The 17,984-nt window shown below is 33.3% G+C and overlaps 1 protein-coding gene and 2 pseudogenes across 2 annotated transcripts; all 3 read right to left on the minus strand.

Moving 5' to 3' along the window:
* Positions 1 to 1,412: 1,412 nt before the first annotated feature.
* LOC148191428 (cathecol O-methyltransferase 1-like) lies at positions 1,413 to 4,425 on the minus strand. The gene is made up of 5 exons (XM_088101420.1): positions 4,318 to 4,425; positions 3,749 to 4,216; positions 2,384 to 2,694; positions 2,190 to 2,254; positions 1,413 to 1,832 (listed from the first exon to the last, which is right to left on the minus strand). The coding sequence occupies exons 2-5, from the start codon at positions 4,180 to 4,182 to the stop codon at positions 1,536 to 1,538; spliced, it is 1,107 nt and encodes a 368-aa protein (XP_087957546.1). The 5' UTR covers positions 4,183 to 4,216; positions 4,318 to 4,425; the 3' UTR covers positions 1,413 to 1,535.
* Positions 4,426 to 7,491: 3,066 nt separating this feature from the next.
* Positions 7,492 to 8,111, minus strand: LOC148191429 (uncharacterized; annotated as a pseudogene).
* A 5,280-nt stretch (positions 8,112 to 13,391) lies between these two features.
* On the minus strand, positions 13,392 to 16,170 carry LOC148191430 (anthranilate N-methyltransferase-like; annotated as a pseudogene). The gene is made up of 4 exons (XR_015783061.1): positions 15,679 to 16,170; positions 14,342 to 14,652; positions 14,149 to 14,213; positions 13,392 to 13,779 (listed from the first exon to the last, which is right to left on the minus strand). The product of XR_015783061.1 is annotated as an anthranilate N-methyltransferase-like (transcript).
* Positions 16,171 to 17,984: the final 1,814 nt, after the last annotated feature.

The raw sequence follows: 17,984 nt of genomic DNA on the forward strand, positions 1-17,984 counted from the left end.
TCCAATAACCAAATCACACTTCCATGGCAGCCACCGTAGATAGAACTACAAATTGCAGGAACCCAATCACGAGTTTGCCCAACATTTTCACCGTTACGAAAATTTCCAAATCAAAAACCAAAAACACCCTAATCAGAAAACTAATGATTTTTACTTGAAGATGGCTCTTCAGATGATAGAAAGTAAGCCCAGGAATCCCCATGAGTTTCATTACAGTTTTGGATGTTGCCTCTATAGAAAAAAAAAATTAGCTCTTGAAATCATTCAACTAATGAATCATGAAATAGGAAAAGACAAGCAGAGAAATAATAGAAAGACAACCATTGGATAGAACCTTCATTACGACCTATGAAAAATGACCCAAAAAAAATTCACAACATGGCCTTTTCTAGCACCAAGATTTGCCCCTGTTCCATAGCTTTTCCATAACAAGGCAATCCTAACTTCAATTCATCCAACACTGTCCCAGAAACAAACACAGGGATCAACAAAAAAAGCTGACCCCTTTCCCTCAAATGCAACTAATTACTACCTCCAATTTCCATAAAGCTCAAGCACTCCAAATTCAACAGCTTAACATCAGAGGATTTCAGCCACAGATGTCAGCGCCAAATCTCAAATAAATCAAAACTCTAAACCCAACACTCTCGGCCGAAACCATAAGCATCAGTGGATTTTTCGAACCTTACCGCTTCACCATTCATCTTTCTATTCTTTCTCTCCTTCACCGGCAGTTATCGCGTCTGCGCCTTCCAGGACACCACCGAGCCCTCCCATGCGCTCCTCAAGACCTTCAACCTCACCCTCCTCGCCTTCAAGCACACCTCCTTCATCCCGCTCTTCCGCAACAACCTCTCATAACCCTAATTTCGCTTCAGAGAGAAAGTGACTGCCTTTAATTTCTTTTTCCCAATTTGCCCTTAATTTTTTAATTTAAAAATTACAAAATACACATTAATCATGTATAAATTGTCACATCATTTAAAATAATACACTGATCATGCCACATAATACAAACTTAAACGGCCGTTTATCCAATTTGACGACAGACCTCTAATTACTTCAATTTTACAAAAAAAGGACCCAATTGAGACACCGAAAAAAAAGAAACCTATTTAAGATTTACGCCAAAAATAGGAATCTACCGAGACATTAAACCTAAAATTGTTTTAAAAATTAAGATATTTATTATAGAAATAACTATATATTTAAATTTAAGCGACAAAGCTGTAAAAGTATTTTCTAAATCTCATAGAGATACATTATTAAAAAAGAAATTCATAACTTAAAATTTTACATCGGGAAAGATATCAATTTTTTTATAGAAGTTAGTTAGACTAGTTTTTTTTAATGTTGTCTCCGTAAATTAATCTCCTTAAAAGATTACATTCTAATTATCTAAATCGAGGAAAAGTCACAAAATAGAGTAGTATAATTATATGGGAAATAGAGTACAACCATGATATTATTTAAAAATTGCAACAAGACATAATGATAGAAGAAAATTTGAAGACACAGTGGGTAAAAGATGTTTTCTACTTGAAAAACTCCATAATCCAGAAGCCAGAGACAAAGCAGACGAATCTGATGCCACTGAATCCAGAAGATAATGCCAATTCCATGAACTCATTTTGGGTTCTCTCTTTCCCTCCTGGATTTTGAGCCATCATCAATAGGTCAGCTTGAAAACCATTCCTCGCAATAGCTGTACTATCCGGCAAAGCAGGAACAATCAAATCCACAACAATCACTTTTCCATCACTGGGAATAGCTTTGTAGCAGTTCTTCAGCAACTTCAAACACTCTTCATCACCCCAATCATGAAGTATCCACTGAAAATAAAGTACACACGTTAAACCAATTCATCTACTTACAATCTCTTTTACTTTATCTTTCAATTAATTTATTTACTTTTATACCTTAAGAATAAACCTACTTAGAATATATTCAACACTCCAACAATAATATCTTTCCACTGTCATATGTTGGTAGGTGTACTTTTATTGTTTTTCATAACCATGTTGGTAGCTGTACATAGTTTTCTTTTGACTAATATTTGCACGTTTCTTAAAGTCCCATTACCACAGTGTTCATTTCTTAAAATACTAACAAGTGGGACATTTTTTTTTTGGAAGAGATTGAAATTCTTGGAAATAAAATAATTAGATTCCTGGAAATCTTGAATTCACCTTCATAAAAATGGCGTCTCCACTAGGAACACTCTCAAACATATCTCCTGCTACATGTTCCACACCTGCAACATTCAAATAATATTAAACAGTTCACAGTTCAACTACATAATAAAAAACAGTAACGTTTTGCATGTCTTAGTTTTTTTTATAACAATATGATGTAAAATGTATTAGATGGGTAGAACATATACCAGGGAAGGTAGGGGCGTGTTGTATGACGTGTGGCAAGTCAAAATTAACACCTTGAAGATTGGGATATTTAGAAGTGATTAGTTTTAGATTGATCCCAAGACCACCACCAACATCCACAAGCCTGTTAATGTTCTTGAAACCATCGTAGAGCTCAAGAACCCTGTTTGTGATTATGGTGGTAATGTTGAACATAGCTTTGTTGAAAACATCATTGTACGTAGGATCCACAGCTTGATACTCAAATGGGTTCATCCCATAAACCCTGTCGAATGCTATGCCACCTTCCGCGATGGCTCCTTTCAGTTCAGTCCTATGTATTATTGAACTCAAATTATTCATTATCAGAAACAAAGTCAAAAACAACCACGCCACATGTCTTACGTCAAATTTAAATATTCGACCACCACTAGCATTTTTCCGCGGTCTTCCTTAGACTGGGAGTATAATGACATGTGACGTGGACTAGAAGTGTGTAGAATAAAAGATTTTAGCTACCTATTCAAAACAAAAAGTTGTCTATTTGAAATTTCCATACAAAACAAAATAATGATAGTGAAGGAAACCTAATTTCTTTTGTGAAATTTTCAAATAAATAAACGTAAATAGAAGTTTATTTAGTTAAGTATCTATATATTGACATGTTCTATAGAATAAACAACACATAGCATTGTATATATATTAGTATATAACCAATTGCGTTAATGCACGTATCAAAATAACTTATAAATACAAAAATAAGTTGGTATATATTATTTCAAACGATGTAATTTACGGCTATTAATAATTGGTTGGTACATCTTGTCTTTGAATGCATAGCTGGTAAGGTGATTCGCACAGTTGGAGACTCATTAAAATAATAGTACATAATATAAGTATAATGATAATGTAACACCTTATATATTATTATCTTACAACAAATTTGTTGTACATAAAAAAATACTAATTTTAAAAATATCTCGCCTCAAAAGATATATCAACAATGGTTTTAAAGTAATGATATGACTTTTCTACATGGATAACAAATAGAAATCAAACTCTAATATAACTAATGGTACGAAGTTGTTGTAAGCCTGAAATAAAATATTAGAGACGTAGAAAAATTGATATGATATATGCGAATTAAAATGATTGATTTTTTACTTACAAAGTTATTCTCATCGATCGTTATATATAATTTAAGAACCCAGTCTTTTTCATCTTTGTATTCTATTTCGAGGATGAAGAATATATAAGACTCATGTTGAGATAAGATATATATTCGAGGCATAAATCACACTATCTTGAAAATGATAAGATTAAAACTAATTATTATGAGGAAAATGTAGTTATAACACATTATTTATATAATAGAATTAAAAACTGACCAGCTATCCAAGAAGACCTTGCCAAGAATCAAGTTCAAGGAAGCTCCGAACGAGACACCATCAGCATCAGAAACAAAGTACTTGGATGCATAGGTGAGACTATATAGCCTCTTGCCAGAATTTTGGCCCTCTTCACCAAAACATGAAGATAACATGGAGTGACTTGCCAAGAGCCTCAGAATCCGATCCACCATAGTCGGTGCTTGTGGATTCTTTATGCCAACTTTTTCTGTAATCTCTTCTGCTGAGAGCTTGGCACCTTCACCTGCTTTTGCCATGATGTCAAAGATACCGAGCTCATTCGCTGTCTTAACCGAAAGAGGGAACGCCATACTAGACACCATGTTCAGGGCAAAGAGAAGGCCATCTTGCTCTTCTTCAACGTGCTTAAGTTGCATGGCTTCAACGTTATTGGTGTCCTCTGATGGAGCCATGATGATGTTATCTGATACAATGAACTAAAGAAACCTATATAGAGAGAGAGAGGGAGAGGAGTTAATAAAAAATGTTACGTTGATTAGTAAAAGTGCAGTCTTTTTTGTGCATTGAATTGAAGTAGGTATGCTTACGGGGGTCTACATAGAAATGTTTTTTTTTTTCACCAGAAAATGGTAAGGGTGATAAACTGGACCACCTTAGTCTCGTTTTGTTCTTTCCGCCATTGATGCATAAAAAACGGAACGTTGAAAATATTGATCTTGTTTGTTAATGGGCTAGGCAGCGGCTTAACAAACAATATTGCTAATTTTTATTTATTTTTTAATATATATATTTTATTATATAAATATTTTTTAAGTTTTTAATTGATTAATTAATTTTTCTAATTGGATAAATTAAAAAAATTATTTTAATACATTAAAATATTCATATTGTAATTAAAAATGAAAAATTACTTTGTAAGTGATAATGATTTAAACTTTTAAAAAATATAATTTCACATCTTGTTTACAACATTTTCAAATAGTATACGTGTCACTTTTTTACTGGTTAATTATTTATTTGTTGTTATGCTGACGTACTTCATACCAAATGAAAATATAATACATATATTGTATCAAAATATTGTTAATATAGGATAACAACTGATTGGGTCGGACACGGATAGTATCTATCCGCCATAAGCCTTCGAAAATAGCCAGAAGCCGTCGGAAAAGAGTATTTACAGACGGCTTATCGATGGTCAAAGAGTTCTCGGTAAATCCCTTGTCGTTAACATTTACCGAGGGCTTCCGCCCTTCGGTAATTACCGAGGGCCAAAAGCCTTCGGTAATTTCTGAAGGGCAAAAGCCTTCGGTAAAAATCAGGCAGGATTAAAGGATAAAGAATCAATGAACTACATTTAAAATCTCTAGCAAATTGTAATGCAGCTGGTAATGCGATGAACTCTATAATTTCCTTTCAAGTTAAATCATTTTTCGGAACATATATCTTGAAGAAGGTAATAATGAATGTAATCTTTTGTCATTCAACAAAGAATAAAGTATGATTCTTATATTCCAATACATATATCTCCAGAAGAAAAAATGCTACAAATTATAAAATCGAACTGTAAATAGAAAGCTCTTATGAATCGTCATTTACATTCTTGGCAATCTTCAAAAGAAATTCGACGAAGAATGAATAAGAAAACCGAAAGACTTCTATCTGGTGAAATTGAGTGAGAATACCAAACAGGGATTGTCCAACTTGGCAAACTCGTAGCTGGTTATGTATGGGCTGCTTTAAATGAAACAATTGACAACGTTTGTGGAACTGTAAAACTAGTAACAATCACATTCCCCCTGCTCCATAAAAGTGGTATATAACATAGTCAGTAGATAGAACTAAAAGTTATTTTTTTTCGCGCCATTTTCACTAAACAAATTATATAAAATGAGGGAAGAAAAAATAAAAAAAGGGCTTGATTACTTGGAAATGTAGCTCATCCAACAGGATCTATTTGGAAATTAGGAGGTAGAGAACGCATCTCTAATCTTTTCAAATAAGCCAATACTTCAAGAACAATTGCTGCAGTAACCATAATACCAAAAAGGAATCCATAGCCTATCTTCCAATCACTTCCTGTTGGTGTATACTGTGAAGGAACCTTGTAATAAGAGGGATTAACAATGTTAAGGAAATAAAAAACCAGTATATATAAATGGGACACTAGAATAAATAAAATAAAAAATAAATATTTATTTATTTTTTTATGAAAATTTGCAAGGATTTGACTATTAACCTTATATATGAAATAAATTTAAGTATTAGCAATATATAAATAAAATAACTATGACATAACAATACAATAAAAATTACAACTTTGAAAGAACAACAAACACAACATGATAAATTTTCAATTTAATAAATAGTCTTGATTTTGAATGTAATTATATATGGATTTGAGTTAAACATTTGAAGATTTTGTTTTTTATCACACATATATGTTATACTGTTATTCCATTTGAAACATAAATATCTTTCATAAAATATAGCATTCAAAAAATAGAAAGAACATTACAATGATCATACATAACACAGTTAAATAATTGCATCCCCAACACTATGTTAATTTGAACGTAAACATAAGTTACCTTAATTAACTTATTTTTCTTAATTCCTTTTGCTATCATAATTTATATAGAAAATTATCTAGGCAAGGTTAGATAAAATAATTTTCTGCTTCAATTGCTGAATGTGGTAATTTTGAGTTAGTATTCTATTATATGGTTCACTGAAATGAGGTTTATGTAGAAAGATCTGAGAAGAATCCTATTTGGAATTGGAAGGAAACAACTGTCACTATGTGCGACAAATTATAAAATGACATATCTACTTAAATTTTGAAGGCATCATCTCTTAAGTAATCCAAGTATTCATTATTTTAAAGCTCTGTTAATTTTTGCACCATACATTAAGTATCATTAATTCATACAATCTTCACAAGAACAAAACCATTTTTAAGAATTTTTTACATTTTGATTATTCACCTGTAAAACCAAAGTCACTTCATTTTCTAAACTCTTTTAAAAGCGAACTACTTATTGTTGTTCAAATGAACATTGATTTATGTGACTCACTTTCTTCACAGATTTTGGAGCAGCCCATGAATTGATAGGCAAAGGTTGAGGTTGAACAGTCCCTACATGTTATCAGTTCTTTGAAGTGTGCATTCACATCTTTAGTGCCCTGTTATCTTAATGTTCAGCAGGAATCTTCTTGGAGATTTCCTAATTAAAATGCACACAAACACTTACACTCCTTCAAAATATAAGATGAATTTACATTAGAACCTAACTTTGTAAAAGCTAGATATTAGGAGTGGGCTTACCTCAAATTAAATCAAATCAAATCAAATGACATAAGACTTCATTATTCATCTAAAGAAACAATTTATTCATTAAGCTGTAAATTAAAATGCTTAGATGAAATTTCATTCTAGCACATAAAGATAGAATCGCCTTTAGTCGCTTAGATCATAACAGTTTTGAAGCAAAACAAACCACCACAAATTTAAAGTTTCAACAATCTTGAATTATGTAATATCAACTCAGTAATCATAACATATTCCCTCCTTCAACAAAATCAACCTTCAAATTTCAAGATCCCAGTTGAAAAACACAATTAGGATTGGTCATCAATAACACTCTTCAACAATTATAACACACACACATTAACCAAACTAAAATTCTATACTCTCTCCAATGGTCATCTCGAACTCCAACCGAAATTGGAGTTTCATTCTCACAATTATTACAGTGAAGCTAGTTGATCAGAGCAGAATTCTGGTCTAATTTAGCACTAAAAAAGAGATGCAAGACAAAGAAAAGAAAAGACAGAGCACCACCGTATAGCAAAGGCGCTTGGGCACCTCGAGGCTCCCTCCGGATCTCCGCCACCACGCCGTCACCTTCGTCTTCCTCCTCCTGTGCTGCCTCTTCCTCAAGGCGAAGTCTGCACAATGGGCACGACGCGTGGAGGTCGAGTCTCGGCGTGATGCAACCAGCATGGTAAAGGTGTTTGCAGGGCAACTATTTGGCCTCGGCGTCAAAGAGGGAAATTTGGTCTTTGCACACAGCGAAGAAAACGAAGCCGTTGGGGTCGAGCGCGAAAAGGAGCGAGGGTGTGACGTTGACGGAGGGGAGAGGGTGGGGTTTGGCGGGGAGGGGCTTCGGGGAGAGGAGTAAGAGCGCGTCCTTGAAAATGAGGTCAAAGAGGGGGTGATTCGGCATCGTTTTGGGAGAAGGGAGAGTCCATTAGTTCGAGGAAGGAGGTGTGGCAATGGGGACAGAGGAGAGGCTAGGGAAGGAATGTGAGGGACACACTCATATGCTCATTCGTGGCACCAGTTGGTCTTCGCTTCTGGCTCCGCTGTCATCGCCATCGGAGGTGTTTCCCTCTGCAAATGATTGTGAACTTAACAAGGAGGCACCCTCCACGATTGCACGAACCCGCTCCATCTCGCGCTCTTCACACCACCATTATGCCAACAGAAGATGGAAGGGACCGATGATGCGCAAAGAAAAGGGAATCAAACGAAGGAGGAGAAATTTGGGGGTACCCTCACATGCCCTCGAATTTCAATTTTGGGGGAAGAGAAGAGAGAAATTAGGGGGAAAGAGAACTGCTGAAATTAAAAATGAGTGAGGGAATACCCAAAATTTAGGTGAAGTCATCGTGCACAATACCGAAGCCTCGTATCCGCCGATAAATTACAGGGCAGCGCAAATTACCGAAGGACACTTGACCTTCGGTAATTATCTGTCGGTAATAAGCGCGTTTCTTGTAGTGAACCTCTTTGTTACCTACACATGTATTCGCTTAGAAAATACTCAGATACCCACAAAAAGAAATTATACATTTTTAAAATAAAATTTAAATAAAATTACAAAAAATATATATGATATAATATAATCTAAAATTTAATTTTAATTAAATTAAATTAAATTTAATAATTTTATTTTATTTTTAGTTAAATTTAATTAAAAAATATATAAATTAATTATCTTTTATTATTTTTTGCAGGTAATTTACTATCCGCACTCAACCCGTTTAGAAGGAGATATTAAAATATCCTCTACTCGTTACTCACAGGTAATAAGTATTCGCGGATAGTAACTATTCTTGGGAATTTTGGGTATCCCTATGTTTTATATTTTCTTTTAAAAAATTGTAGGTCAATTATTCTCAACCCATTTGACATGTAGGTCAATTATTATATACTTTATTCTTCTTAAAATAATATGATAAAAAAAATTAGGCTTAAATGCTTACTTCGTCCCCATGCTAAGAGGTGAATTTCTGTTTAGTACCCGGTTTTAAAAATGAAGACATTGGGTCCCTATGTTATAAAAAGTATATGAATAAGGTCTTGTCCGTTTTGTTCACAACAACGACATTAAGTCCATGCTGATGTGGCCGATTCATACAATTTTCATAACATAGGGACCCAATGTCTTCATTTTTAAAACCGGATACTAAACAGAAATTCACCTCTTAACATGAGGACAAAACAAACATTTAAGCCAAAAAATTAATATTTTGAATTGTGTTTTTAAATGAAGGTATATTCTTTTAAGTCTAGTTTGACCGGTTAGTTTAACAAGTTAGACACGACAAATGATAATTAATTATATATTTAATTATAAAAACATTTTTTAAATTGATTAATTAATTTCTCTAACTAGATAAATTAAAAAAATTAATATTTTAACATATTAAATTATTTTATTATAATTAATAATAAACACTTATTTTATAAGTATTAATGATTTAAATTATAGATACTTTATTTTTCTTGCAGTAATATAATATAAAAAGTTAATCTTTTTTGAATTGTGTTTTATTTTACTTTTTATTTATTTTTTACAAAAATGCAAGTAAATTCTTCTCTGTCCATCTTTGACATGTTAGTACGAGTTATACATGATAGTTGATATTGCCATTATTTTTATTTTGTTTATTTTTATCTTGTTACATTGGTATTTCTATTATTATTTTTTAGATAATTAAGATTTTTATTTGATAAATTATAAAATAAAAATAGTTGGTTTTATGAAAATATTATGCAGATGAGTAAAAATCATTGAAGATTAAATAATATTTCAACAAAATCACTTATTAAAAGATTAAGTTACTTTAATTAAAAAATTAAATAAATGAAAATCACCGAAAATGGAATAATATTTCAAAAGTATCAGTTGTCAAATGATTTGGTTACTTTCATAACAAAATTTAAGTACAAATTTTAGATTCATTTCAAGCAAAAATTGCCCAAATCTTATAAATAGGAGGTTTGAGAGAGTTAGAGAGACATACCTTGGAAGATAGGAAACAAATTCTCAACTAGATACAATGTATATTTATTATGGAGGCATTGTTGATTATTATTTTTTATTATTCAGAATGTTTAAAAGTAACTAATTAGTAATTATGTTAACTCTTTATAACTCACAATTGAACATAATGTATCTTAATTCTTTATGATTTATATTATTCAATAGATTTTTTTTCATAATTTTGTGTTTTATTATTGATCTTAACTACATGATTATTGTTTGATACATGCTAATTGAAAAAGTTTGGAAAAAGCTGATAATAGATTTCGCATCTAAACACATATATGAAACAATAACATCGAATATTGAGCTGATTGCGAGCTTATAATAAAAATTATAAGATATTCGACTCTTTATGATTAAAGTTTAGATTTGTCCCAAAGATATTAGGACATTTTACATGTTTGGTGTTTTTCATGGATCATAAAGCCCATTTTGAATGAAATTTTTGGTGAGTCTATGAACCAATTATATAATGGATCCTAAGACAAACCATCGACTCTGATATCACTGTTGGGTCTATTGAGGAGGAGGTTCCATGCGGATTACACAAACATCAATAGCATCTGAGCCAACTATGTAAAGGATCGACACCACTCTTTACCCAAAACCTTAAGGCAATGAGTTAATGGGTCTTTCATCTTTATATACTGCTCTACTTTCTCATTTCTATCCAATGTGGGACTTGGACTCACACTTGGATACCCAACAATTTTTACTATATATATCGTTAAACTAATTTAATTATTTTCTACAATTTTTGAGTTATTTTATAATTAAAAATCAATACTTTTCAAATGCATATTTCTAGGAGAATAATATTTACACACTAGTATAGTAAAGAAAAATGACATTAGTTATTTTCACTTATACATAGCGGTTCCGCAACCGAGGCATATACAGGCGAGACAAAAAGGGGTAGGCTTTTTGTCTCGGTTCTGAACTGAGGCAAAAAGGTATATGTTTTTGCCTTGGTTCAAATCCAACTGAGGTAGTAGAGGGATTTTTTCCTTTTTTTGTGTTTTTTGTTTTCGCCATTCGGTTCAAATCCAACCGAGGACGGCGCGCTACCACCACCACAAGCAAAGAATCAATCAAACACCACCACTCCTGTTGAGAAACAATCAAACAGAAAACAACCCAATCAAAATCAGAAAAAAGGAGAGGGAAGGAAGCTTCCTTACTCATTGCGAACTAGAACTAAGAGAAGAAGAAGAACAAGAACGGTCATCGCGTTGCGCCCCCGCCGCGTCTTCGTCGTGTCTCCGCCGCGCCTCCGTCACGCCATTGATGACTCTCTAGGTTGGTTGTCCGCGCGAGACGAAGAACCCTAGGCTGGTTGGATGCATGACTTGAAGCAAGATGGACCGGAACAAAGAAGAGGAAGGAAGACTCCCTCTCGGCAACATGAAAGAGAAAACCTTTTTCAGCTTGCGCGAGACCCCCGATGCTACCCCAAAGTTGGGTCTCCCCGTGAGAAAAGAATCAAGAGGAAGAAGGAGAAAAGAAATCTCGCCCCCTTGCACAACGCGGATCAAGACGAAGAAGAAGGATTTTTGTGTCGAAGGGAGAAGAGGAAGAGTAATCACTATTTTACGTTTTTAAATTTTAACTATCGAATAAACTATTACCTCGGTTAAGTAGAAAACCGATGCAATAAGACTCTGCTGCCTCGGTTCTAAAATCAACCGATGAGTAAACCTTTCTGAAAAAATTAAAAATAAAATTATAAATGGAAAAATTTAAAGATATTTCTAACTACAGACGTTAGTTCACGGTTAAACTGAGACATAAAGGCCTTATGACATCGGTTCAAATGGAACCGAGACAATATAGGTTGACAAGATGGATTTACAACGTTCAGATAAGAGGTTGTCAGCTTTCGACAGGACATACTGACTTGATTCTACATAGAACCGAAATAGTAGGTCTAAGCACGATTTTTTTGCCTCAGTTGGTCAGAGAACTGAGGCAGTATACCCCTTAGGCGTTAGTTCCAATTGAACCTAGACATAGTTTCTTAAAAATTACAAAATATCCACTGCGTTTTGATACACTTTGGTTTTTTTGAAACCGAAGCGTAATGAACGAGTTAAAAATCTCTTTTTTTACTAGCGACACTTATTTATTTTATTACTTGTATAATACACTTTTAATTTTGTAACAACGTATCAAAATAAATTAATACATTGAAAACTCCAATTCAATCTATAAAACTTTGGCAGATTAATGGACAAGCCTATATTGTAGGTCACTTTGTCACTTAAAGTGAAAATTATATATAGAAATGAGTTTGTTTTTACCTAGTGGAATGTTATATTTATATATTATGTTTAAGAAAATACATTTTCCAAACTAAATAAACTTTGTTCTCACATTTATATATAATATTAAATGATGCTTTTTTCACTTTTATCGACAAGAAACATAGAGTAAAAAAATACAACTATTGAAAACGTTGACCAGTCCTTAGGTTCCTCGATGGAGTAGACTATGCTTTTGAAATCACTTGTTAATGACCTCATAATCTTCTCAACAACTCAACTGAATGGCGGGTTCTCCGTTGCTACTAAGTTGATTTGTCATTGTCTCTACCTAAGTTATGAACTCTATTACTTGTTCTCTTATTTTATCTTTAAGTTTTCAAACTCGTTTAAGAAAGATAAGTTTTCAAACTCGTTTAAGAAAGTCTGAAGTTGAACTTGCTTAACATAGTGAACCTCTTTGTATGTCCTCTCAAGAATCTCTCATGCTTCTCTTGAATGTTACTTTTGCTATATTTTCTAAGTCAAACTCATTCATAACTCTGTACAATATGTACAAAGTTGATTTGTCCTTTAGTCGTTACACAGTTGATTTGTCCTTTAGTCGTGTTTTTATCAACGTAACAATCTATGCAACAATTTGTTCTTCATTTCTCCCTGCCTCTTCATACCCATTCTCAACTCATCCAACTTGTTTTCTTGGAATCCAAGAAGAGTCTTTATCTGCATACTCTAGTTATTGTGGTTGGCTTTTTTTGTCGATTACAACATGGATTTACAAGTTTCTCACTCTCTCTTCATCAAACACTCGAGCAATCCTTCTCTCTTTTTCTCACTTAGAAACTCAAACACATTAGCTCTGGTACTAATTTGTTAAAAAATGACACGTGAAATAATGATCTGAATTATAACCGTGTGTTCATTGAATTGTGATGGCTATAATATAGCCGTGAACACTTACCAAATAGAAACAGAAAATATGCAACAAAAAAACCAAAACCGGCAACACAAAATCAGAAAACAAAAACTTAAATGTAAGAAACAATTTATATAGGCCTAAATTTAAGTTTATTCAGATGACATTATTTATAAATTGCAACAAGACAGAATAATATAAGAAACAATTTAAGACACAGTAAGTAAAAGATGGTTTCTACTTGAAAAACTCCATAATCCAGAAGCCAGAGACAAAGCAGGCGAATCTGATGCCACTGAATCCAGAAGATAATGCCAATTCCATGAACTCATTTTGGGTTCTCTCTTTCCCTCGTGCGGTTTGAGCCATCATCAAGAGGTCAGTTTGGAAAGCAGTCCTCGCAATAACAGTACTATTAGGCAAAGCAGGAACAATCAAATCCACAACAATCACTTTTCCATCACTGGGAATAGCTTTGTAGCAGTTCTTCAGCAACTTCACACACTCTTCATCATCCCAATCGTGAAGTATCCACTGAAAATTTCCGCACACACAAGCCCTCACGTTAAACCAATACATGTACTTATAATTTCTTTTACTTTATCTTTGGATATATTTATTTACTTTTATACCTTAATAACAAAAGTAGTTACAACATGCTCAACACTTCAACAATAATAAATTTTCCACTGTTATATGTTGGTAGGTGTAGTTTTACTGTTTTTCATAAGCATGTTGGCAGCTGTGTATAGTTTTCTTTGACTAATATTTGCACGTTTCACTTCTTAAAGTACCATTACCACAGTGTTTATTTCTTAAAATACTAAAAAGTGGGACATTTTTTTTAAGAGATTGAAATTCTTGGAATTAAAACAACTAGATTCCTGGAAATCTTGAATTCACCTTCATAAAAATGGCGTCTCCATTAGGAACACTCTCAAACATATCTCCTGCTACATGTTCCACACCTGCAACATTAAAATAAGATTAAACAGTTCACAGTTCAACTACGTAATAAAAAACAGTAACGTTTTGCATGTCTTAGTTTTCTTATAACAATAGGATGGAAAATGCATTAGATGGATAGAACATATACCAGGGTAGGTAGGGGCATGTTGTATGACGTGTGGCAAGTCAAAATTAACACCTTGAAGATTGGGATATTTAGAAGTGATTAGTTTTAGATTGATCCCAAGACCACCACCAACATCCACTAGCCTGTTAATGTTCTTGAAACCATCGTAGAGCTCAAGAACCCTATTTGTGACTATGGTTGTAGTGTTGAACATAACTTTGTTCAACCCATCATTGAGCGTAGGATCCACAGCGCAATACTCAAATATGTTCATCCCATAAACCCTGTTGAATGATATGCCACCTTCCGCGATGGCTCCTTTCAGTTCAGTCCTATGTTTTATTATTCAACGCAAACAATTCATTATCATAAACAAAAACAAAAAACAACCACGTCTCATGTCTTGATTATTTCAAATTTAAATATTCTACAACCCCGTAACAAAGGCTTTTAAATCGGCTATACAAAACAAAAAAACAAGGGTGGACTTTTTATAATTATTAACAAAAAAAGAAATAAAAAAATAATTACATAAAAAGGACCCTAATTAGTTTTGTGGAAAATGAAAATTCAACATAAAAAGGTTAAATAATTTAAATATATACTTCCTTTTTATTGGAGTTAAAAATATATTATAACGTTTAGATAAATAATTCAACTATTAAATACGTTTTTAGTTACTAAATTTTTATGTTAAATTATGATTCATTATTATTTAAAATTTTGATATATTTTATTTTTCAAAATTAAAATAAATGGATATAGAGTTTTTAATCTAATTATGTTAAATTTATTTATGTGTCAAAGAGTGTAAACAACTTAAATGTTAACACAAAAGTTATACACATCAAAAATATTTATTATAATTGAATTAAAAAGATTATATCTATTCATTTATAAGATTGAAATCAAATTTTATAAAATTTTAGATAAAAATAAATTTCAATTTTGTACTAAAATTCCGAAATTAAAAACATATGTAACTCATAATTTAAATAATTATACAATAAATTAGACCATATTTAACCTTATACTAGTATTCTAGCTAATACACACCCATATAAAGGACCTCTTTTACAAGTGATCTACTATGAATATTATTTATTAACAAAAACAATTGTTTGATAGTAAAAATAATCATTTGACAACTTATTCTAAAAAGTAAAATGGTTATAAAAAAATGAAATTTTATATTTTGAGCCGTGGTGAAGTGAAGATGAAGAATATACACAAGACTTGAAACAAGACATACGAAACATAAACACAAAATGAAGAGATTAAAACTAATTAATTAGGAGGAAAATGTAGTTAAAACACATTATTCATGTGAAAATGAATATATAGAATTAAAAACTGACCAGCTCTCCATGAAGACCTTGCCAAGAATCAAGTTTAAGGAAGCTCCGAATGAGACACCATCAGAATCAGAAACAAAGTACTTGGATGCATAGGTGAGGCTATAGAGCCTCTTGCCAGAATTTTGGCCTTCTTCACCAAGACATAGAGTGACTGGCCAACAGCCTCAGAATCCGATCCACCATAGCCGGTGCTTGTGGATTCTTTATGCCAATTTTTTCTGTAATCTCTTCCGCTGAGAGCTTGGCACCTTCACCTGCTTTTGCCATGATGTCAAAGATACCGAGCTCATTCGCTGTCTTAACCGAAAGAGGGAACGCCATACTAGACACCATGTTCAGGGCAAAGAGGAGGCCATCTTGCTCTTCTTCAACGTGCTTAAGTTGCATGGCCTCACCGTTATTGGTTTCCTCTGATGGAGCCATGACGATGTTACTGATACAATGAACTAAAGAAACCTATACATAGAGAGAGAGAGAGGGAGAGGAGCTAAACAATGTTATGTTGATTAGTAAAAGTGCAGTCTTTTTTGTGCTTTGAATTGAAGTAGGTATGCTTACGGGGGTCTACATAGAAATGTTTTTTTTCTAACTTGTAAATGTCACGATGACAAAACGGCTTGGTACCGTTGAATTTTCTTCCTTGACCCCTATAGAACCTATAATCTCCAAACTATCATTCATTAAAATTACAATTAAAATCCTTGCTCCTTATTTTTTTTAAATGAAATCAAAATCAAATTTGTATATGTAAGTCATATCAAACCCAACAACTAATTTAGAAACAAAAGCAATGTATATTTAAAATGAAAACCAAGCTAATCTTATATATTTTTTAGGGTGGTATCAACCATAGTACATAGTAAAGGAGTCATCATCGGTCAGAATAAAAAAAACTCATTATTACTAAAAACAATGTCCTATGCACAAACATAATCGATCAAGTGAAAGAAAATCATACCTCAACAATCCAATAAACATGCATTTCTGTTAAAGGAAGCATAAACTACCTATGATGGTTGCTGAAGTCGTCGTTGAACTATATTCGAAAGCCTAAATGAGCGCGCAGCTAAAACAATGTTCATGCATAAAAAAAATCGATGAAATGAACGAAAATCATACCCAAAAGTATATAGTGAATGAACATATCTGATAATGAAGAAAAAATTGCCTAAGCGTGTGTTCGTTTCTATGGATTTTACTGTTGCCAGTGATTACCAAAGACAGATTTGTACATATACTCATGTTCGTTTCTGCCGATTTGCAAGGATGGATTACAGTGGATTTGCGGGATACGTTTGTATATGGTCACTCGCATATATGCGACGATTTACGCTGATTGTGAATAAAATTTCACTTTTGCCCTTAATACATTTGATAATACCAGCAGAGGGAAAAGGGAAAAATAACATACGATTCTGAGATGGGTTAATCGATTCCAGATGTGGTTGCAGACGCTGTGGTTGCAGACGCTGTATCCGGTTACAATTATCAGAAAAAAATTTGAATCAGTGTATTCGGTTACGGGGACTGCGTAATCGGTTACGCTACAAATGTATATGAATGGTGGGTGGTGTATTCAGTTACTGGATGTTGTAATCGGTTACGCGTTTTCTGGTTAAGCGTGGTGAAAAGGCGGATTCGGTTACGGGCTGCGTTATTGTGCTCTACCAAGCTTGATCGTTCTTCCATGCTTCGTTCGGTGGGTGATTTGATATATAACCTGGTTGGTGTTGAGTGTTGTGGTCAGAAGGTTGATGCACATCCAGAGGTCCATGAAGCACTGCATGGAGGAGGCAGAGAAGTGATCCGGACATGGCAGTGGAAGGAGTTCGCTGTATATCATCACCCCTAACATTTTCATTTTGTTGCAGGTTTTACGAAGCAAAACTGGGGGCTTGGTTAGCTGGTGAAGTTGTTGAAGACGACCTTCTCCTTCAAATACCTCTTACCCTCCCTTCAATTTCTAGAATCTCCTCGCCACTCTCTGGTTTTCTTTCCTCTTTGTCCTCGACTTTATCCTCAGGTGTTTCTAGGTTCGACCCCAAATCCTCGATCACCGGAGGCGCTGATGTTGAGCTCTGGCCCCGCAAAATTGCTACTGCTTCTTTCTCCCTTCAAGACATGAAGACCGTCAAGACTGCCGTTAATGCGGTAAATTTTCCTTTCCCTGTCTCTCTCTCTTTTCTTCTTTTATTTTTATTACTATATACCAAATCAAATTATTCTTCCTCACCCTCCTCATTTTAGGCATTCAATATTGACAACTCCTACTTTCCATAATTTGAATTTATAAACAAAAACAATAT

Source organism: Vigna umbellata, chromosome 11 (genome assembly GCF_029865625.1).
Source record: "Vigna umbellata cultivar VRB3 chromosome 11, Vumbellata_1.0, whole genome shotgun sequence".
NCBI classification, from domain to species: Eukaryota; Viridiplantae; Streptophyta; class Magnoliopsida; order Fabales; family Fabaceae; genus Vigna; species Vigna umbellata.

Bases quoted from the DNA above. Each gene is read 5' to 3' on its own strand.
- LOC148191428 (XM_088101420.1), bottom strand. From the start codon at position 4,182: ATGGCTCCATCAGAGGACACCAATAACGTTGAAGCCATGCAACTTAAG. The intron at 2,695-3,748 runs GTCAGTTTTTAA...AATAATACATAG, and splicing joins AAGGTCTTCTTGGATAGCTG to GACTGAACTGAAAGGAGCCA. The intron at 1,833-2,189 runs GTGAATTCAAGA...CTTTATTTTCAG, and splicing joins GAGACGCCATTTTTATGAAG to TGGATACTTCATGATTGGGG.